The sequence below is a fragment of the Calonectris borealis genome, chromosome Z (genome assembly GCF_964195595.1).
Source record: "Calonectris borealis chromosome Z, bCalBor7.hap1.2, whole genome shotgun sequence".
Lineage (NCBI taxonomy): Eukaryota > Metazoa > Chordata > Aves > Procellariiformes > Procellariidae > Calonectris > Calonectris borealis.
The window spans coordinates 41,460,806-41,483,875 of NC_134352.1; the positions used below are offsets into that span (position 1 = coordinate 41,460,806).

General features: G+C 40.5%; 1 protein-coding gene across 7 annotated transcripts in view; it reads right to left on the reverse strand.

The window, feature by feature from the left end:
- AOPEP (aminopeptidase O (putative)) overlaps window positions 1–23,070 on the reverse strand; it is a 204,331-nt gene that overhangs the window by 21,241 nt on the left and 160,020 nt on the right. For all 7 annotated transcript variants that reach the window (XM_075137926.1, XM_075137927.1, XM_075137924.1 and 4 more), the window contains one exon: window positions 5,199–5,315. In XM_075137926.1, the coding sequence (XP_074994027.1) occupies window positions 5,199–5,315 (117 nt within the window). The remainder of the gene's footprint in view (window positions 1–5,198; window positions 5,316–23,070) is intronic.

Sequence of the window (23,070 nt, forward strand, 5' to 3'; positions counted from 1 at the left end):
AAAGATTGCTATCAGGGATGTGTTATGCATTACGAATCAGAAATATGTTACCTAACCTCTGATTTTTTTTAGCTGAAGCATTCAAATCAATGTCTTAGAAGGGAGAAGCTACTACGGACCACCTACCCTCCTCTGACGCTACATATCTGTGGTGAGACCTCATTTAAGAGAGGACAGAAACTATGCTGAGTTGCTGAGGAGATCCCAGGAAGGACACAGCGTGAGCACTCCTTGAAGAGAGATCAACAGTTACATTCCAGGCAAAGGCTGACTCACACCTCTCTCCTCTCCTGGCTGCTACCAAGGAATCAAAACAAGGCAGATAATCTGCTGCAAACCCTCCTCTCCTTTCTGAAATAAGGTGTGCCCTTTTGTTGGTAAGATTGGATGTGCATGTGGTAACAAGTGGTCAGGAGTACCAAACAGTGCTGTTGGCAACCTTCACTGACTGAGGACAGACCTGCATGTCACAGTGGGCAAGTGCAGACACCGCCAGCTGCACACCATTTTGCAACAACAAGCACGCGGAACTTTAAAGTCGGCATAAAGATGCTTCAGAAATACAGCTATAAAAGCTTTAAGAAACATGAACCAGGACTTCCCACGCTGTACTTGTGTAGGACAAAACGACCGCCAATAGCGAGCATTCTTGCAGTATTTGTGAAGCTTTCGTTAGTGAGCTGTGTTACACAGGCTTCTAGATGAGTGAACTGTAAGGTAACTCAGAGACAAAACTAGCCCAAGGCACATGCATCCCACTTGCAGCCAGCTAGGCTCAAGCAACCTTGGGCAACTTTTCCCCAGTACTTTCCCAGCGCTAGCTTCGGTGTGGTGCTTCCATGCCAGTGTGCTCTGTATGTGTCCATACAGAACAATCAGGTCGTTTAAAACGGGCAGAGACAGGGCGGTGGTTCTCTGCTGATTTCATCCCAACAGTAAAATCCACCAGGCAACTGTCCCCTTTAGTCCTCCCAACATGCTTATCTGACGAGCTGAGATTATCCAAACCCGTTACTCTTTCCACATAAGTTCTACAAAGTGTGGAATGTTCTTGCCCTCGCAAGAGTACTCAGCAGCACATATACACGCTATTCTTCATATTCCCTCGGATGCTAGAAGGTGGCTTTTTAGCTACCTACATACAGCGAAAGCCTTCCAGAGTGTGCAGACAACATTTTATGTACAATTTTTAAGACCAAACTTTGTTTAAAATACAAAAAGCCATACTACTTTGTGTACCACACTCACATACTACTGGCCATATCATTGCTAATCCCTACTGGAAGTTTAATGTGAATTTAAGTAAATCAAAAGGTATATTAGTAGATTAAGTAGATTAAGTAAAAGCAGAACTCTCTATCTAGCCTGTGGTATAATATCACAAATGATGCCATTTTAAAGAATTAAATATTCTTTATTTTTTAACTGACATTAAAATCTTCTTTATCTGTCTTAACAGAAGACAATTAAAGCAACTGTCTCCTGTTGCAGAAAAAAAACCACTCAGACAGAAGAAATGGCACCATTTATAGGTTCTTTAATATTATTTAATTTTTTTTTTTTTTTTTTTTTTGTACAGGTTGGAAAAGACCTCTAAGATCATCGTGTCCAACCGTCAACCCAACACACCATGCCCACTAAACCATGTCCCTAAGGGCCTCATCTACACGTCTTTTAAATACTTCCAGGGATGGTGACTCCACCACTTCCCTGGGCAGCCTGTTCCAAGGCCTGACCACTCTTTCAGTAAAGAAATTTCTCCTAATGTCCAGTCTAAACCTCCCTTGGTGCAACTTGAGGCCATTTCCTCTCGTTCTATCGCTGGTTACTTGGGAGAAGAGACCAACACCCACCTCACTACAACCTCCTTTCAGGTAGTTGTAGAGCGCGATGAGGTCTCCCCTCAGCTCCCTCTTCTCCAGGCTAAACAACCCCAGTTCCCTCAGCCGCTCCTCATAAGACTTGTGCTCCAGGCCCTTCACCAGCTTCGTTGCCCTTCTCTGGACACGCTCCAGCACCTCCATGTCCTTCTTGTAGTGAGGGGCCCAAAACTGAACACAGGATTCGAGGTGTGGCCTCACCAGTGCCGAGTACAGGGGCACGATCACCTCCCTGCTCCTGCCGGCCACGCTATTCCTAATACAGGCCAGGATGCCATTGGCCTTCTTGGCCACCTGGGCCCACTGCCGGCTCATGTTCAGCCGGCTGTCAATCAGCACCCCCAGGTCCTTTTCCTCCGGGCAGCTTTCCAGCCACTCTTCCCCAAGCCTGTAGCGTTGCCTGGGGTTGTTATGACCCAAGTGCAGGACCCGGCACTTGGCCTTGTTGAACCTCATACAGTTGGCCTCAGCCCATGGATCCAGCCTGTCCAGGTCCCTCTGCAGAGCCTTCCTACCCTCCAGCAGATCAACACTCCCGCCCAGCTTGGTGTCGTCTGCAAACTCACTGAGGGAGCACTCGATCCCCGTCCAGATCATGGATAAAGACATTGAACAGGACCGGCCCCAGTCCTGAGCCCTGGGGAACACCGCTTGTGACCGGCCGCCAACTGGATTTAACTCCGTTCACCACAACTCTCTGGGCTCGGCCGTCCAGCCAGTTTTTTACCCAGCGAAGAGTGCACCTGTCTAGGCCGTGAGCCGCCAGCTTCTCTAGGAGAATGCTGTGGGAGACAGTGTCAAAGGCCTTACTGAAGTCCAAGTAGACCACATCCACTGCCTTTCCCTCATCCACTAGGCGGGTCACCTGGTCATAGAAGGAGATCAGGTTGGTCAAGCAGGACCTGCCTTCCATGAACCTGTGCTGGCTGGGCCTGATCCCCTGGTTGTCCCGGACATGGCTCGTGAGCGCCCTCAAGACGAACCGCTCCATGATCTTCCCCGGCACCGAGGTCAGGCTGACCGGCCTGTAGTTCCCCGGATCCTCCTTCCGGCCCTTCTAGATGGACGTCACATTGGCAAGCCTCCAGTCGTCCGGGACTTCCCCAGTTAACCAGGACTGCTGCTAAATGATGGAGAGTGGCTTGGCAAGCTCCTCCGCCAGCTCCCTCAGTACCCTCGGGTGGATCCCATCTGGCCCCATAGACTTGTGAGCGTCCAGGTGGCGTAGCTTAAACACTACTTGTCAAAAATAAGAAAACAAGTTCTTATTTCTTAACTTTCTGCTGCTGGATGGAACACAGCTGACAACATTACTTACAAAAATCCCTGAATAAAACCTCTGACATTGACAGTTTTCTTTTCTTATTGGTCTGCTGCAATTTCTTATGCTTGTATTTTTAATGATCCATTTCTGACGTTTAGTTACCGAGGTCATTTGAACTCCAGTAACACAACAGGATCACTGTAAGTGATTAATGTCTTCACAAATCAAATCTAGACAAGAACAGCTCAGCTATAGGCTTGGACTGCGGTTCTTTGCCCCTTGGTCATGACAAGAAAAATACCCTGTGCACATACTGGAGAAAGAGGCGTGAAAAATCCCTCCCTCAGGTATGTGAGGGTGTGTGAGCTAATGTTCCCTTTAAAGAACTGTAGGTGCCTGCTAAAATGCTAATGGTAATGTTATCTTAGTTGTACTTCTCAACCTCTGCTAAGCCCTTGTTTTCACTTTGTAAAATAAAATGGAGATTATGCTCCTTCTGTGTTTTGTTTTGTTTTGTTTTGTTTAAAGGAAAAAATTCTGACAGATTGCTTGTGTACTTTTATATGACACCGCAAGGAAGAAAGAAAGCACAAAAGTGGAGAGAAAGGAAAAACCTGAGAAACCAAAGCTTGTGGCCTGGTGCTTACAATTCAGAGGCATGAAGCAGCAACACCACAGCTATTGCTTTGATCTAGCTCCCTAATAATTCCTCTTCCCATTATAGAACCCCTGACATTTCACTGGTGTTCAGATGCGATTAAAATATATTCTAATACCTATAAATAGCAATGTTGGTTCAAGTACTAATTAAAAACAAATCTGGCATTTGGAAACCTGTATCAACAAAAAAGTAAAAAGGCAACAGTTGAAATGTTGTCCATTTTTTTCTGAGAAAAAGCTAAACATCTGTTCTATCAATCTTTACGTTAATGTTTGGGTTCCGAAGTGTTTATAAGCATCCAGCCGGCAACTTCAGTGTAAGAGTAAAAAGAGAGATTTTGCTCTCTACTTGAATTTTAATTACTGCCATAAAGTTCCAATTATAACAGGGTAAGTCATGCACGACCTTCCGCAGCCTTCACAGTAGTTTTTAATTAAACAAGAGTCAAACGTCATGTTAAGTTTACCGTGCTCCCTCACTGCACGTTAGTTTGATCATATGCTACTTCATAACTAACCCTTGTTTATATATAAATCTACACATCCTTTGTTTTCATGACTGATTCCATCTTCTTACCTCCCCTCCTGAATACCACCTACTCGAAGCAAAGACTCATTGCAAGGGTGCTTTCAGCCACAACTTCTGCTGCCTTAACTGTCACAACTCTCCCAGCTTGAGAAATCCAAAATAGCCAGCGCTGCGTGTGGTAGTAAGGATTTACGGGTTTGCCCCCCAAAGACATTAAGCTCTTTGGAGCAGGGATGCTAGCCTCACATGTGCCTGTGACGGGGAAGGCACATTTACAATGTCACATAAAACAGTGTTTTCCTCAGGGACTGTTAATATCCCTCGCACTTACTAGAAGCAACTGTAAAGAACTGATTCCCCCTTAAACTCATGCCCAAAACCAGAACATACTGCAGTCTCTCTGGAAAGCAAACTTTTCTAAATCCTGAGTGAGACTTCGGAGCACTCAAAGAGGAACAATATGGGCTGACCGTGGGGAAGAACAATTTTAGACCATAACAGACACAACTTTATTTGGAGACAATACACGCAACTAAAATGGACTGGGCTCTAATACAGTCACCATGACATAGTGAGAAATTTAACACTTGAGCGAATGTGCTGCCCAAGGTACATACACAATGACATCCAGGCTGCACTGTCTCCTACTACCACAGTATGGAAACATACCTGGACCTACACAAAACCCACAGAAATACTGGGTAATTAAGGCATCTGAAGATGCAACAATACTGGAGTTAAGAACATCCATTTTCAGATTTAGACACAGATAAAAGAACTTGAGCCTGGATCCTAGTGGAACACTATCACTCCTAGTCAACCATGCAATGGTGTATGTTAGGGAGATTTTTTTTAAGTGAATTACCTCAGCATCTTGCTCCCGGAGTTGGTATGTTTTCTCTAAGCATTGCAGGATTCTAGGACACAACGTCTTCTGCTCCAAGAGAGACTCCAGAAGTAAGACCAGCTGGTCAGGGAGAAGCTAAGAGGAAAATAAATGCCATGTGTGAATAAAGACATCTACTGACAAGCAATTAAATGGAAACAAACCAAAGAGGACAAGACTGTGATAACCTGTGTACTTCCAGCATGTGCTTGAAATACGACAAGAAGTTCTAGCTGGTTTCTGAAAAACCTCAGGGTTTACGTGTCCGTGCTCTGAAAGACTCTCTGCTGGGGCCCAATTAAGACTAATTTTCCATGGTTTTCATTATTATAGTTAGATCAGATCTAAACCATGCTTATCTTATTGAAACATAATCATAGCTTATTAAGTAAGATTCTTATGGAATACATATGCTAAGTAATTCCACTTTGTTTGGGCTTAGAAGGAATAAAAAAAGAGAATAATTTACAGCGCATAATTTCAGGAATCAATCATAATTTCAGACATATAAATGTATAATTTTTAAAAGTGGCATTTTTATCTGTTATACGAGCAATTGCACGATATTCTTGCCGTGAACAAAGAAACACAGCACAAGTAAGTGACCCACAAAAAAAGTGTTGTAACAACGCATTTGCCTATTCTAGTGCAACGTGGCACAAGTCATCCATCATTACATGGTAAAGATGCACGAATGTTATGTTTGTGGCACACGCAGTATATATCTATCTATACATCTATATATATTTAGTAGTTAGTTGCCTGACTCCAGAACCTATCATTTTCAAGTTGAACCTAATGTAACCTAAAAACAAAAAGCACAAGAAGTCTGACGTAGCAAGTGCTTAAGTGCTCTGTTTAATAGGCTTATTGGATGAAGAAATAAATAATTCAAAAAGAGCTCAGACAGAAATTACACCAGCTGCCAGGAAACATTTATTGGAAATTGAGGGTTCAGGTGATCAGTCAGAAGTTTGTTATATACCCCAAAGCTTTCCCCACTCTTCATCATTGCAGGGCATCAAAAGAGGAAAGGGGAAGGGAGGAAGAATGTGAATTTAAGCTTTTGCACACGAAAAGAAACCAGCACTGCTCACTTCTAATGTTCTCCAGACAGATTAATGAAAAAAGATATCCTGTTACTTTAACACTACTTCCAGCTTTTATCACATTTGGCGATGCTCTGCTTCTGCCTTGCTGCCCATGTCCCCCTCTGCTCCGCGAATGCACTAAATGGTACAAAATGAAGTCGGCTGCAGGAAATGCCTCTTCCAACAACACACTCCACAGCCAGGGCTGTTTGTGTGGACTGAACAAGTCTGGACCCCTGATCTTTGACCGTAAGTCCATGAAGATATCCAGGATCTTCTGATAAGTCTTAATCTGTAAAATATCGCCATCAACAACTAACTGGACAACACGACATTTTCTTCCCTTTTAGTCTGACAAAATTTAGCATTAGTACCTAAATCAGAATAATGAGGAAAAGAGATCTCTAGGATTTTAATGCTTTGGTTTCCTTGCATTTTGGTTTCCTTCAATTTTTTTATTATTAAAGTTGTACTCTTGGAGACTGAAAAAACCTCACATCTTACTGGCTCTTACTGGAACATTTCCTAAGTGATACCAAAGCCTGCCAACAAAATGGAGTTGTTAAAAATAGTCAGACATTTAAAAATATTGAGTATTTCAATTTCAGGACAACTACTAAAATGCCAACTTGAATGTTTATCGCACAGTCCAACAGCAGCTGCCTGGGGGATGGTGAGACGCTCTAAAAAATAAAACAGGGAAGGCTTCTGGGAAGTGGCTCTGCTTGGAAACCGAATTCATCCTGACCACTAATAAAATCTGAAATGTTACAGAACACCACGCACAGAAAGGTAACTTCCGATTTAGAAAGCTTTCTTTGCTAACTACAAAGACAGCAGAGCGATACTTAATTTGTAGAAACTGTAGAACAGCTGCTTGAATACATAGGTACAGAACAGCGGAGAGTTATTATTTTATAATATATCTCCAGTATAATTGCTATACAGATTCACCCACAGAAAGCTATTGTTTAAGATAACATTACAGAACCTCATTGAAGCCAACAAAAGCACAGCAGCAGAGCAACAGCCATGTCCTTAATTTATCTCTGCCTAGTGCTGCATTATGGGTGAAGAGTTTCCACAATTACAGGTTAAACTCTTATCAGTTCAGATTTGAGACTGCAGAGAGAAAAAATCTGAGACGACGGCTTCTGTTATTTTCCCACGTTCCAGCTGCCCAAGATGAGACTTTACATACCATTTTCCAGCTCACGGTTTAATCAGGAGCTAGCAAAGACCGGCAGAGAGGGTGGGGGCACCGGCAGAAGAAAGGCTGACAGACCTGTAACCGAAGTGGCACTAGTGGGCGCAGCTATTACATTTTGTTCTCCCACTGCTTCCAACCCAAAGTAAAAGGAGGAACATTCTCTTTCACTTCTTACCCTTTTCTCTTAAGAAAAGAGACTCTGCCTAAGAGAAAAAACCTACCCAAAGCAAAACGGCAGAAAGCTCAGCCGAAGTTTCACAACAGAGACTACTAAAAAATTCCTTCAGGGGTTTAGGAATCTTCTTCTCCCCAACCACAGCAATATGAATAACGCTATCTCCAAAGCAGCTTTTTAATGGTTATAAATAAACTTCATAAAATTGCACTCAAATTTTTCATCAAAAAACCCACACTCCATTATTTTGCGTTTTCCCCACCACCGTCTTTATTTATCCCACCCACCTGTTACTTCTCATCTTTCACACCATGAGAATTGTTTGGGGTACACGCTGTCGATTTTCCATTTGTTTGGCTTATGCTTAATACAAAGGGGCCCTTGCTTTTAAGTGCTACCAAAACATAAGTGCTGGAGAAAACAAAAAGTAAATTTCTCTTCAAGTGTTGTGAAGCCATTTTTCTTTACAACAACTCACACTCTGTAAATGCATATTGAATATCTACCGTACATTAAAAAAACTGCAGACAATGCAGCTACAGCAAAATACAGCAGGATAAACTTCACTGTGTCAATGTGTATCTCCATGTTGAAAACACTCAGAAAACAACCGTAACACCCCAAACACAAAATTTCAGTCTTCCTGGTTAAAAAAAAAAAAAAAAAAAAAAAGAGTCATATATGTATATAAAAAAATCACCCTCTGAACTGCACTGGAGCATACTCAAATCAAATGCTCAAATATATACAATTGTTAAAATAGATCACTTCAATTGGGAAATGTGGCGAATATCAAGAAATAGTTTTCATTATGGCAATGACTGCTGAAAGAACATCTATTTGTATTGTAAAGTAGATAGCTCCTGTCCCAACCAATGCCTAGTGCATGGAAATCATACTACCTTTCCCAGGGTTCCCCCTCCCCCCGTGGCGAGTACTGACAGTACAAAGAGGGAATAAATTAATATGTTGCGATGAAGCACACCAGAGGTTTTCTGTCATGTCCCATATAATTAAACATCATCCCCACTATAGAGCTGTATCCCAGCACTGCATACTTTACCTTGCCCTTAAGACTGTAAAACCTCTCCTGCAACTCTTCAGCCTTTTCAAAGAGTTCACTTTGTCCTGCCACTAAGTAGCCATTTGTCCCCTGCTTGCCCTGTGTTACCTGATGTGGTGGTTTTAAAGTTGGAATAATTAGGCTGTTACCTCTAAAACAAACTGCAAATGATAGAGAGTACAAAAACTAGGTCTGTGTTTGAAAAAGGCAAGATGAAAGAATTAAAGAAAATGTAACCAAGTGAAAATATAACTCAGACTATTACCGAAGCAGCTTACTGGGGCTGAGATTCAATGTTGTACTAAATGTCTGGGAACTAAGAAAAAGCATACTTTGTATTTTATTCATACCAGTAGACAAGACACTTAAGCCATTAAACGGTGTTACAAGAATATCTCAAGACATTAGTAGGTTTGAAAGGGTTTCTACAAACAATCGTGGAACAAAACTGTGAGTTTTCTGAATCCTACCCCTAACCTGTAAAAAGCACAAAGAAAACAAATCTTGCCTCTTCAAAGATCTGGTATGGCAGCTACAGAGGTCATCGACCTCACATCCCAGAAGACCACCCACGCAAAGGAGCGTATTTATCAATTCCTACATTAACAAATGCAATAAATGCCAGATTCACCCTTTATACTAGAAAAAAATGCCACAGAAACATTTGGCTACTGACCTTTCACAGCCATGAAATGTGACACAGATATATCTACTTGAGCATCCACAGCACCAGCGCTTGCACTGCACCCCTAAGCCAGGACACAAATCACTAAAGTAGTACAGCTGGTATGCTGAATGTCCCATTTGCTCCTGCCTGCACTTGAATGAAGTCATTGAAAGCCTCCTTGGAGGGGAAATGTGCCTCAGACTAATGCAGCAACCGATTGACAGTGGCGTGATTTCTATTATTACTCCATTATCACACTGGGATCTGTGCCTAAACGAGCATACTTCCTCCCTGATGCCATTTCCTTTTATCCTGGCTCTAGTCTAAAAGCGGATCAATGGGAGTAATATATATGATGTCACTTCAATTTACAGCTACTGCCTCCCTCTCTCGTGTGCACAGATAGATCGATTCTTCCCAAAAATGGTTAAGAAATGCATGGGGAGACTCTTCTCCCAGAAAAGGGTTCTTGGCTATATTTGTCTGTGTAACCACAGCAAGGAACTGTTTACACTGAGCAAAAACAGGGGGGAAAGGAAAAAAAAAAAAGCCACTACTGTGCACTGGAAAATGCTGGCTGAAATACAACACAAACAAGGCCCAAAACAGAATTAAAGCAATTTGACCTTTGAAAATTATACAGAATAGTTTCAAGTTTCTAAGGCACAACATATTTCTCCCGTATCTCTTTGGGAGAAGGTAGTCTTGTCGTCCCCGCCCCCCAAAAACATGAAATGTCTTTTCATTTTCATTTTTACAAGATTTTCCAAAGTTAAACTGAATTCCTTCCCACTCTCTCTTAGGAAAGAAAGGGAAAAACCCCACCCCAGAGCTCAACAGTGAATGATTCCCTTCAGACAGAATTCCCTCATTAGCTGCAGATAAGAAAGTACTGCTACTAGTCCAGGAGACAGGATTTATAGGGCTAGGCCATCTCTACGCCCATACTCTGAACCGATCAAACAAACCCCGGAATGAATCTCACGTTATAAGCTCTCCATATAGACAATTTGCCTTGAGGGCTGTTTTCTGCAGGCTGCAATTAAACAAAAAACCTTTGTAAAACAAATCCCCCCCCCTTTCCTCAAACTGTCCAGAAAATTGTTAGCATGAAAATTGAAGAAAACCGTATTTACTCAACAACATTTTTAGACAGACTTTGTCATTGTTTACCTCAAACAATATTCTTCAGATGCTGTTTTCATCTGCACAGTCACTTCTTTAAAGGAAAACAAGGCTGCGCCCCCCCCCCCCCCCCCCGCCTTCAGCGGCTAAAATGTACTCATATCAAGTAACATATGAATTCAATAAAAATGTCCATGCTAACAGCTGTTAACTAGCATAGTGTGATACACTATTTAAGAGAGTCTAACTCTGAAAGAACTAGTCTGCAGTTTGATTAATACACAGAAAAAAAAAAAGTAATCTGCAGCTGACAAAAAAATGCTTTGAACTGGTTTGCAAAATAAAACCCATCTATGCCACAGGCTGACAAAATTTCAAAAGTACGAAGTAAAGCAGACTGTTCTGTTTAACTTTATTTGGGTCAGTTTGTTTATGACTTCCCTCTTGCTGAAAAATCAGCTCCTCTTCGAACATTTATGAAAGATAACTAGACCTCACTATATTTAAAAGCAAAACAAATACCTTTGTCTGTAACACATTCTCGTCTACCTATGAACTACACTGCTACAAAATGTGTTCCCATTGTGTGCAATTTTTCTCAATCTGTGCTCAGACGGTTCTTTCTGTGCTTGGCAACTCGTTTTTCAGTATCTATTTTAAAAATATAACACCAAAATTAAGGATTTCTTATTTTTGGAAGCACATCAGCTACGTCAGAAATCATTGTAAGGCCACTACCTACTCAAATATAAAGGTTTGATTTATTTTGGCCATGCATATGAAAACATTGCTGGATGAAGGACACAAATCCCAAAGAACTGCACAAGCTTAAGTATGTACACAAGTCAAATGACCTGATCGCCATTGACTTTTAATGCTCCTTTTCAAATGCAAGGACAAAAATAGCAGTAATCAGAGTGCAACGTTCGATATGCAAGCAATAAATGTTGTGACACAGCTACAATTTAAGGTGGGCTTCTGGAGGGTTCAGAAAGGTTTTATGTACGTGTTTGATTTTAATTATAACTTAACCTGTGGACACTAATGTGTCCACAAAGCAACAAAACTTGGGAAACTTCTTCTAACTGAGCAATGTATTCAGCATTTTTGAAAGAGGAGTTGTGGATGAGCAAGTACTTTAGAAAACGGGCCTGCTTCTTTGAGATGCCCTCCTCAAAATCTGTCCTAAATTAACATTGATTTATCAAGTAATGTTTGCATAACCAATGCTGTACTTCCATAAATGTTACAGACACCCAATTGGGGAAGGCTCTTGGGACTACTTACATGCTTAAACTTTGTCATAATCATAGAGTTGTTTTGTCCTGTGGCATTTAAATGCAATTTTGCCACCATACAAATCGTTGTACAAATCAGATCATATTACTCACACCAAACTGTTTGGTACTTATGCATCAAAGTTAGCATTTGATTTTCTTAACACTGAAAAATATTTGTCGGGTAGCATGAAAGCAAAAGCAGACAGGGAAGCTGTGGGTATATACGTTACAATACTGTGAGATGAGAACGCAAGGATTTAATTTTTTCAATATTTTAAGCTGACTTTAATATGGGAATCAGCAGCATAAATGAAAGTTTAAGCTGTTTCACGTTCTGTGCCTGATATTCTGGTTATGCGTTACCAGTAACATTTTTAAAAGGCCAGCCATTGTTACCAGTCCATAAACTGAAAATCTTTTTCTTAAGCTATAGTACAAAATATTTTCCCGTAATTTACTTAATGGAGAGAAGATCCATTTACGAAGAAATTCAGCATCTGCAATCTAATACAAATGCACTGAAATGTCAAAAATTATTAAACCTTTATGATCTAACATACTGCTGAGCCAGCAAAATGAAAACCAGGTGGCTTCCACTACAGGTTCAGTCAAGTTATACAGTGCTTTCCCTCAACCTTACTTTTCTCAAAGAAATGTTTCACCGTAACTTTACCCGTGAGCATAATAATTCCATTTTAAACATAATAGGCTACACATTGTCTATTCAATGCAGGTTATCATCTCTGACACTTACTACCGTGCTTCCAGCATGTGCTGCTCCTGGTTTTAGATGAAATGGCCATGGCAATAGAAAAGTGGACATGAGAAGTGTGAAATCCCACTACTTAGACACACTGGGAACAGACAGCATTGCTCTGACACAAACTAACGTTGAAGCTGGCAACAGCAAGATCTTCAGTTACCCCTTCACTTGATCTCAGAAGTTCCCAGCACTGGAGAGGTGACCAGAATGTCAGCCCCGTGGTTAGTGCTCTCCAACCACATGAAAGCAGCTGGCACTAAGACATGCCTTCTCATCTAATAGAGACCCAACAGAGGCACTTCAGGTTCAGCAAACTGTTCATCTAACTACAAAAGACAAAGCCAAGGAGAACTCTGGTTTTATTTTCCAGACCCCTAGACTACTACAGATTAAAGGATTCATACAAGTCTTAGCAATTGGTGGAAAGATTTCATACCCACATTGTAGCAGATGCTGAAGTGGAAGTATTTGCCTCCTTACTTGTCCACCCAAAATGCTCTAGGTCTCAGCTGCTCCAGGCTAAGCACTGAGATCAATGGCAGTATAAACCATCTCACCTTGAATGACCATCATCTAGATTGTCTGAAAACGAACAGACCAGCGAGAGTCCTCTAAGACATTAAAAGAAAGTTGCAGACTACAGCAGGCACTGAAAACCAGTGTTTCAGTGGCCAGTCTACCCACTGTGAAATGAAGAGTTGTAGAACCATCATCACTGTATGCTAGCCACAACCATCAGTGAGAGCACCCTCGGACAGATTTCCTTTATTTTTCTGATTGTATGTACTGGAAGAAGAAAGAGGGACAAAAAACCCGAGAGCCGAAGAAAATGAACTATTTTTTCTAAGCTCTGCTATGTTGCAAATTACTGGCCAAGTAACCTCATCACCCAGCACTGAAAGCAACAAATCCTATCTCTAGAAACTACCCTCGGCAGTTAAGCTACCCCTTCAGTCCAAAATCCTTGCAACAGAACTAAGCGACAGCTAGCTTGAAGAAGTATCTTCTTTTTCCTTGAGAAATTGGCACATACGTGGAAATTTCTGGAACAGAAATTTGTTCTACCTTTGCCTACCAATGCAGGACCCAGTCAATGCCCAGAGTTCATCTAGGATTGTGATCTTCAAGGATCACGGGAATTCACTAAGGGTTTCCCAGCTCTCCTACGGTGTGGTCAGGTCTTGAGGAGACCATGACTTGTTCACCAGAACATGTTCTTTTCTGATAAGTCAATCACAAGATATTATATCTGCCCCAAACAGCTGACATCATTCAGAGAAAGAATCTGAAGAGGGGGAGAGACGAGAACTTTCTTTCTTTCTTTCTTCGCTAACCTTTCATCAGCCTGGGTGCTGCTGAAGAAAGTCATATCAATGCCACTTAGCTCATGGCTGCAGGATATGAGACCGCTTCACCAGGGAGGGCTGGCTGAGGTTCGTTATAAAACACTAATAATGTCACAAGCCTTCCTGAAGGAAAGGACTAAAGCACAGATGGGAAACTGCACTTCCATCACTTGACCCTTTGCTCTCAGAATCCACAAGAATCAACACTCTTTTCTGCCCTTTTATTTCAGGACAACAGGTCATGTGTGATTTCACGTATAATTATGCCAGTTGTCTTTTAATATTTGTAGATCAACTGCATTTCCAGACCTCAGCTAGCAATAATTTCTTCTGACCTGAAATCTGGCTCTGATGCATTGTGTGTCCCACACAGCCTGTGCATACTCACAACAGTTTTTCCAACACACCACATCCATTTGATCCTTTGGGGGGGGGGAGGGGGCAGGAAGGCGGTGTTTGTTTTTTTTTAATTTGTTAAGAATGCAACTGACCAGATTGAGTGGACTCAAGTTTCAGAAATACACACACACCTCCAAAGCAAGCCTTAATCACAGACAACCTTACAATAGATGTAACAGTAACAGATAAGATCTAAACCTAAGACTACATAGGTGATGCTGGGAACTCAGAAGAGCAGTATCTAGAGTTTGCACTCATGAAACAGTCTCCATTGACCGAAGATGCAGAGATGCCAATCCACCAAGATGCCAATTGGCTTCTTGGATTCTTTTTTTTTTAACTAAGATCTCACAATGGCCATGACTAAAAATCTCCAGTTGTCTGGGAGAACTCTTTCATCGTGGCTGAAAGTGATCCAGTTCCACAGCCGCTGGATCAGCCCAATTACCTCAGCACCTCAAAATGAAGCCTTTGGCACTTCAGAAGATAACTGGTACTGAATACTGCACTGCGACGCTAAGAACACAGGTTACCACACGCCTGTCACGTTGGTCTTGTAGTTTCTACACTGGTTCCCACCAGAATCCCCTCTAACCCAGCCAACTGCAGCCTGCACCCGTGACACTGAGAAGGCCATCTCTGACTGCTAACCGAGGATCACAGGCGGCAGCCAGGCTCTTCCTCCATTCCACAATTCTCCACTCAAAGCACACAGACTTCTTGAAAGGGAGCCTGAACTTTTTAGTGGGTTGATCTAAAACTTGCGCTGTGAACTAAGGACTGGTCACAAGCACCACCACTGTCCACTCCACATGCATGGCAAGTTTCTCAGTTTTGCCTGCTCTAGTACAAATACATAACAGCATGTACTTAAGAAAGAAAAAAGAAAAAAGTAACCCTTTCTCCCTCCCAAGAAACCCTTTCTGAAACAAAACACTCCACTGCATACAGCTCTCTCCAGGGGGAGAGGATGAGACAATAAACAACACATGACAGATGTTAGTTCATTCCTTAATGCACTTGTGGAAGCTACTCAGATTCTATGGCGATGAGTGTGGTATGGAACAGAACAAGCATATCCCATTACTTTTTATTCTTGATTTAAAAAATATGGATAAGATTTTATTTAAAACTGTTGTGGAAGACAATTACCATTGGGAAAAAAAAAAATCAAGCCTTTAAAAGATCTGAGGACAAGTGGATGAGTGTTGCATGACACCCTTATTATGACCAGTGCTATTTTAAAAGATGCTATAGTTATTAGCAAGAATCTAGCTGCCAGATTTTCTCTTTCAAAATCCTATGTAGGATTTTCATAGAATCATAGAATCATACAGGTTGGAAAAGACCTCTAAGATCATCGTGTCCAACCGTCAACCCAACACACCATGCCCACTACACCATGTCCCTAAGGGCCTCATCTACACGTCTTTTAAATACGTGGTTTTGATAAACTAACGATAAAAATAAATCCAAGCTGAAACTTGCTGGACACAAACTTTTCCAAACTGCAATTTGACTTACGGATTTTTAGCTTGAAGGAGTGCAAGAAATTGAGTGGCTTGAGACAGGATTTGCACCTCATCATTAAGAAGTGAAGGAGCAGGGCTTCTTAAAAAAACAAAAAAAACCAAACCAAACCAAACCAAACAAAAAAACCCCAAACCAAACCAAAAGAGCAAACCAAACCTAAAAGTTAGTTGAAATACTGATGTTTTCAGAAGTAATTACTAGATAAAATGTGATAAGATAAAAAGTGCTACATTCTGCTCATGTTTCTCAGATGAGGCTTTCTGTAATGCCAAGGAAGATATGTGAATTATTAAAAGGGAGCAGGAGTTATTTTATCACGTGTACTGGCCAGTACTTCCACATATAGACACAACATTAATAATTACTTTTAGATCCAGATAATGGATTTGTTTCTTGACTCATAACTACAGCTTCATGTGGGAAGAACTCTATTCGATTTAATAGAATTTCACCAAAGCACTAATCTCTGAAGAGCTCTCTTGCAAAAACAGAAACTAGTACTTTCTTGTGATTATAGAAATGTGTGCTGGTTTTATGACAATGCAAGTGACAGAAACAGAGAAAAAATACTTTAGACATATTAAGCAACTACTAAGTTGATGAAGGGGTATGAACAAAATACATGACATTTAAGGCACAAACTCCCTTACAAATTCACTCTCACAGTTGGGGTAAAATTAGAGGCTTTAAATATATTCACTTCCTTATAAAACAGGGATAAATGTAATTTATTATGCTCATTTGTAATATTGGTATATGCACATAAGCATACAAAGATATGCTCACATAATAACTCACTGAAAAGTTTTTACCTCTCTCCAAACCCCTCTTTTTTATTAAGAAGTCCCATAATTTTTTAAAAATTTTGTTGTTGGTGGTGGGTGTTGGTTTTGGCTTTTTCTATACCTGTAAGGAAGATTCAATGAGTTACTTAAAAGACCTTAATTTCATACCCCTGCCTCCATTAGGTTTATGCATCACATTCCAGAGTACCTGGAATCATTTAATGTATTTATACAATGCAGGTACTTGCAACTTCATTTCCAGAAACAGGCACAAAGACAAGTCTTCTTGATGAAACGGAAGAGGGTTCTAGGTTCTCCATTTTCAAACAGAGATTTTCTACAGCATTTTCCATCAATCGTTTACTACAACCTTGATTCTTAAAGATATTTGGAATTCCCAGTGCTTTACAAATGACTGAGGAAGCAAAGGGTAAAGCAGTTGGTTTAGGATTTATTTTTATTTTTCTGCAACAAAGGCGCCACTCTGAAGTTGTTATTTATTTTTATTCTATAAACGTGCAGAGATATGATTCAATTTACTGCCATTCATTTCCATACCATTTTCCCTGTAGCAAAAGGATCTAACGTGTGTAAGGCACAGAGCGCCCCATATCCCACTCCCGACCTGTGCACTTTCAGGTTCCACTCCAGACATTTCATGTCCTGCTTAACTCAGACCTTTTTACGTGGACCTGGAGGAACCACCGTGGGCCACAATAGGACTTCCTGGTAAGCAGACATCAAACAAATCACTGCAATCAATAGCAGGGGAGCCTATCCTCTACAAAACAGCATTTACTTACTTATTTGTTTATTTCGAAGGCTGCATGCTACTTACCTTCTCCCTCTTCAGGAAAGGAGGGAGAGGAAAAAATACTGATCTCCAGGAAGGATGTATAGAAAATTTGCTGTCCTGTGGTCTCATTCCATACTCCTTATGGAAGGAGAGCTCCCACTGACTTCAAGGGAATATTTACTCGTGTAAGGAGAACAAGACTGGCACTTAATCACTGAAGTTACACACAAATGTGAAAACAATCAAGCAGATAATGCCAGAGAGCAGTGAGCTGACTCTGCAGCAGTAGAGTATTATTTATATATGAATGGTTGGATAACCACTAAGTTAAGTACAGTGCTTCAACAGTAATTCACATTCTTATCTAGTAATGGAAATAGTTGACTGAAAGTTGGCTTTAGCAAGAACCTACAGTGCTGCGCACAGTGACAGAACTAAGTTATTTACATGAAAAGTTTAAACAGTGCAATTCTACAACTAATTTAAGAAATTGTTTGGTAACATGATCATTTAAACCTAATTTAAGGCAAGTAATGAATGCTTTTGAACACTGAAATGCAACCCATTCCGCAGTATAAGCAAAATATCTGCTTAGTATGGATCTTGCTCCTAAGAAGCAAAAGCAAGTGCCCACTCCATCCGCTCTTTCCGTCTAGTGAAATCAATCTTTAGAAGTTTCGTTTCAGATACGTATATGCTGCTGTGACTAAAGCTGACCTGAAGTTTCCATTATAAACTGCAATTCTCAGGTGTTTATAACTTAACTATAAAAATTCCCTCCAGCAAGGAACTTGGCATTAAAGTTCTCAGTCTGTAAGAGATTTAAAAAAGACTACTTTCACTATTATTATTTCAGAAAAAATGTCCAAGGCAGTTTACTGATTTAAGACAAATGTCTATTCTCCAACTCCTACTTTTTAGAAATGAAAACTGAACAATTGATTACTCTAGGATGAGTCTAATGACATTTGCAATTCTTTGAAATTAGGACAGCTATGGTAACAAACAGCAAACAGCTACCCCTACTTCAATGAGTAAATATTTTCCACTGGCAAAATTAACCCTTCATAGCTCCATCTTAAATAACATAAAATAACACGATAGCACTTTTTTCTTTTCTTTCAAACTAGGCAGTAGAGATTTAGTTTGCTGTGTGGTTTTTTCCCCCATGTTTAAAAGCAATCCCCTGAATACGTCTCAAAATCCCAGCCACATCATCACCTACCCCAACAAAACGCCAAGATGACCGCAGTTTATGAGCACAACCCTGCAAATACTTAGGTATAATTAACTTTGTGTGCATGAGTACCTCCACTGAAAGGAACAGCAGCCTACACATGCTCACAAGTTTACAGCATCGGGCTCTCTTAAGTGTCCCTTTTAAAAGGACATTACAGGGTTTAATAAATGAATAGCAAAGTCACGCTGTAGATTTTTGCAGAAACAATACAGTTATTGTTTTTTCAAACTAGCTCAAAACATGAGGATTCTGCATTATATTATACAGACTCGTAGAGCAATTTCTATTACATGCTGCTTAATATCTGCAGAATCTAATGAACTCATTAATTTGTACACAACTTTAGCCAGTCCAGTCTGAAAATACACTGAAATAAACAACATATCCTTGGAAATTCAACACGTCTTACTACCCCCTTATTTTTAAACACAGACATCTTAGTTACAACAGCATGTCAGTTTTTGAAGCAGCTTCTGTGCCCCACTGACTTCAGCCTGGGAAGCTGCTGCAGCACTGACTTGCAGATGTATACATACCCACAAGTCCTAGAAAGCTCGGAACTGAAAGCACTCAGCACTTCTGGAAATTAAGGCTCTCACAACTATAGTGTGTACATTATAGTGGCCCACGCAAAGCAGGCACTATACACTGAGATCTCCTGTTTCTCTTCTGTTTTTCTGGCAATCTTATAGTTATTTCACCATAGATTGTTAAGAGAGCGAACTCCTGCCCACGATCAAGCTTGAATGAATCAGTGTATCTGTCTTCATTTTGCCAATTATCTGTGTGTAAATTCCAGGGAAGCCAAAAGATCCACTTTAAAGAAGGAAAAACATGTTAAACAGCCTTAGATTTCACCATTAAAAAAATTTAACCTTGAAAAAACATCCGAACAGACATAGGAAGCTGATTACATGGGTATTAGATATTTTTTTTTCCCCTGCAAACTGTTCCTAAAGAAGTTGCCTGTATTTCATATACCTCTAAAGTCATGGAACAGACACGAGCTGTGCTGTAAATGCCCAGTCTGGCACTGGCAGGTAAAACACTCTCAGCTGAGTACTACTGTTTTAACGTTGTGATTGAACTCTGCAACAGACAGCGATTTTCTTTCATAAACACCCCTAAAAAAGGTGATTCATGATAAACCTAAGTTCTTAGCCACTACTAAGTGCAAATGGGTAATAGAGGCAAGAAGGTGATACGAAAGGAATTTCGCCGATATTCAAAACAAGCTCTGTAACCAGTAACAGCTGAATTACTCCAAGAATTGGTAAGGCACATGACAAAAGAAACACAGTATTATTGTGAAAAGGCCAAAAGACACGGGTATACTTACTGCAAATGCAATTTCAGTTCCACTCAGTTGGCAAGAGCACAAAGTCCTTTAACCTGATTATACCTTTACTGTGGTGCCTCTATAATATTCATCTTCCCTCTATAATATTCGTCTTCTCTTCAGACTAAATACACAAGCTCTTCTTCTTAATCTAAATCCAATCGCAAACCAGTCTTGGACATGCTCCACCCTTGCAATTACATATTGCTCTCGGTGATCATATTCCACCTCCTTCCTTCCCTCCTCCTTTTCCATACGGTAGCCCTTTTTATTCAATGCTCTTCTGGGAGCATTATCTCTCATCTAATAATCACATTAATGAGAAATTTTAATTTTGGCATCTGAACAACATGAAACGAGTTTTGACAAATCTTACAATTCCAGGGCCAAAAACAACATAAAAGTAAAGCCCTTTTTCATCTGCCTCTGAACATACATGAATTCCTAAAAGACAAAAACCGAAGAAGAAATGTTATCCTCTTGCCTTCTGTAACAAGATGAGAGAGTCCATTCGCATAAGAGCTCAGTTAATTTCAGGTGCTAGTGCACTGACTTCAAGAAAATATAAGCAATAAACATACACTTTCGCTTTAATAGCTGAAATACCAAGTAGGTGCACCGAATAACTGCACCTTATTTTATATGCAATTTTAATGTAAATTAAAGCAATAAAAGGAAAAAGTAACAGTCTATTGAAAGGGTAGTTTCTGTTAATTATGAATACTATATAATTAGGCATGCTTAAAGCAAATCGTAAGTGCTGGTCTGTGTGATTTCACAACACCAGTCCCGGCTCATAGGGAGTCTGGCTGGAATAAACCAATAAAGCAAGGTATTTCAGCAGGTCTGTATCATTAACAAAGCCAGTGTACATAAGCAGCCTTTCCATTACATACTGCCCTTCTATATTAACCTTTGTGGTCAGAAAATAGTTTTTCCAAATAGAAACAAAGTGTTTACAATGCTGATTAGTTTTGAATGTATCCACATGGAGCAAAATAATAAGGATCCGTACCTTTCTGAGAGGTATCTCAAGGGAAAGAACAGGAAGGTGACAACAAAGACATGTTGTGATATAACAGCACGCAATTTTTTCACAAAGCTGCCCAAGTTCCATACAGTGCTGAGGACTGGTTTTCTCTGGAAAATGTGTTTTCCCTTTTTTTAATCCCTTTGGGATCCTTGACCATACAGTTTGAACTGACTTGATAAGTAAAGCAGCGTGGGGGGAGGAAAAAAGACAAACCCCCAAACTGTTGTGACTGGCTTTTTCAGCATTCACATGGCTAAATTTATATCGCCAAGGCAATTAGAGCTTATTGGCCTGAATACTGAAAATTATTGACTTATGCTTAGCAACCCTGCAAATGACAACATTTGCTGCACACAATAAGGAAACCAAATTAAGGGCCTCTCAATGTATACAATACCGCCTTCCTTCCTTCATTTATTTATTTATTTATTTATTTATTTTATTTTATTTATTTATTTATTTATTTTTTAAAGCTCAGGTTTCCAATTCCACCAGTAAGTGCTCTCTGTGTCGGCCAGTGGAACTGTGGTGATACACATACGCACTGTATATCATAGCATGCCTCTAAATTGCAGGGGCTGACAGCAAGAGGGATTAGTTTAATCTAGATTTTGGATACGTAAAATTGCAAGAGACAGAATAGAAGCTGGCGAGTCAGGCTGCTGAGACGTCAAAAACATGGGAAAACATACTGCTGGCTTTTAGCCAGCTATTTCTTGAATGCCTCTCCCCGATTCCTCTTATACCTGCTACTGTTTAAAACAGTAAATCAAGTATTGTTGTCTGTTTTTTGAAAATGGGTTGCAGGTTATCCGTAAGAGAAAAATTTGAGCTCCATTACACTAGCATCTCTCTTTTTCTTTTTTTTAATTGTTACATATACATTGGGTTTTTTTCAGTTCTTGGTGATTGGATTTTCCTCTATTTTTGGAATGTTTACTTAATTTTGACATCTTACTGTTTCCTCCCAACAGCCAGTTTCTCCAGTTGTGGTTTTCTTTTTTTTTTTTTTTTTAAATTACTCACACAGCAACAGGGAAGAGAAAAAACCCTCAATAATAATTTTTAAAAACCCTCTCCAGGAAACTGGATTGTAAAACCACAAAATCTGGCAGAGTGACAAAGCAGGGGGGGACCTTACATACTTTTAACGAACATTTTGAAGCTGACTAGATTTCAAGTTGAGCGTTTAAAAAACAAAAAGGAAAACAAACATACTCTGCTCGATCGAGAGGGCTTTGACAGGGAGTAGAGGGGAACAAAGAAGCATGCTTGTATTATGAAATTCAACAGAAGGCAAGAAAATGCTGAAAAAAAAAATCCATTGATAGGATGACATTTTCTTCCCACAGAAACTTTACACATTCCACCCTTTCACCACTTTCAAAGCCCCCATATTTTTTTCCAGTATTTCAGTATAACTGGAGTTGAAACTCTCTCTTGCTTCTCATTTTCCCACATTTTCTGTACTTGACACTTGATTAGGACCGTGCACTTCCCCAAGGAGACCATCGCCGGCACGCAGCGCGTGGAGGCGAGGGCTGAGCTGAGACACTGCAGAGCGAACTGCAGCCCCGAAGTGGCTCCTGGCGCGGGCTCCAGGCCCCCCTCCCCGGGGCGCGCGGCAGGCGGGACAGGCGGGACGTGCTCCCGCCTGGCACTTCAGGCCCAGAAAATTCATCTACTTCGTTTTCAAAAGCCATTTCTAAGCTACTTCTGTGCAACTCTCCTGAGCTCCGTCTAAAGGCTTTCAGTCTACCTGGAAATCAGGAAACACGACAAATAAATTTTTGCTAGTTGTGGCTGAAGCAACTGAATTCAGCAATACGCATTCAAGGCAGAATAACCACGCACTACATGATGCTACCTAGCATCTACGGAAGGATTTTGTCAAGCCGTGTTTTGCTGTTACTCATTTTCTACCATATTTTCCTTTCTAAGTTTTAACGCTAAGCAAATATAAAAGTAATTAAATGGCTACAAACAGAAGTAAAAATGGTTGTATT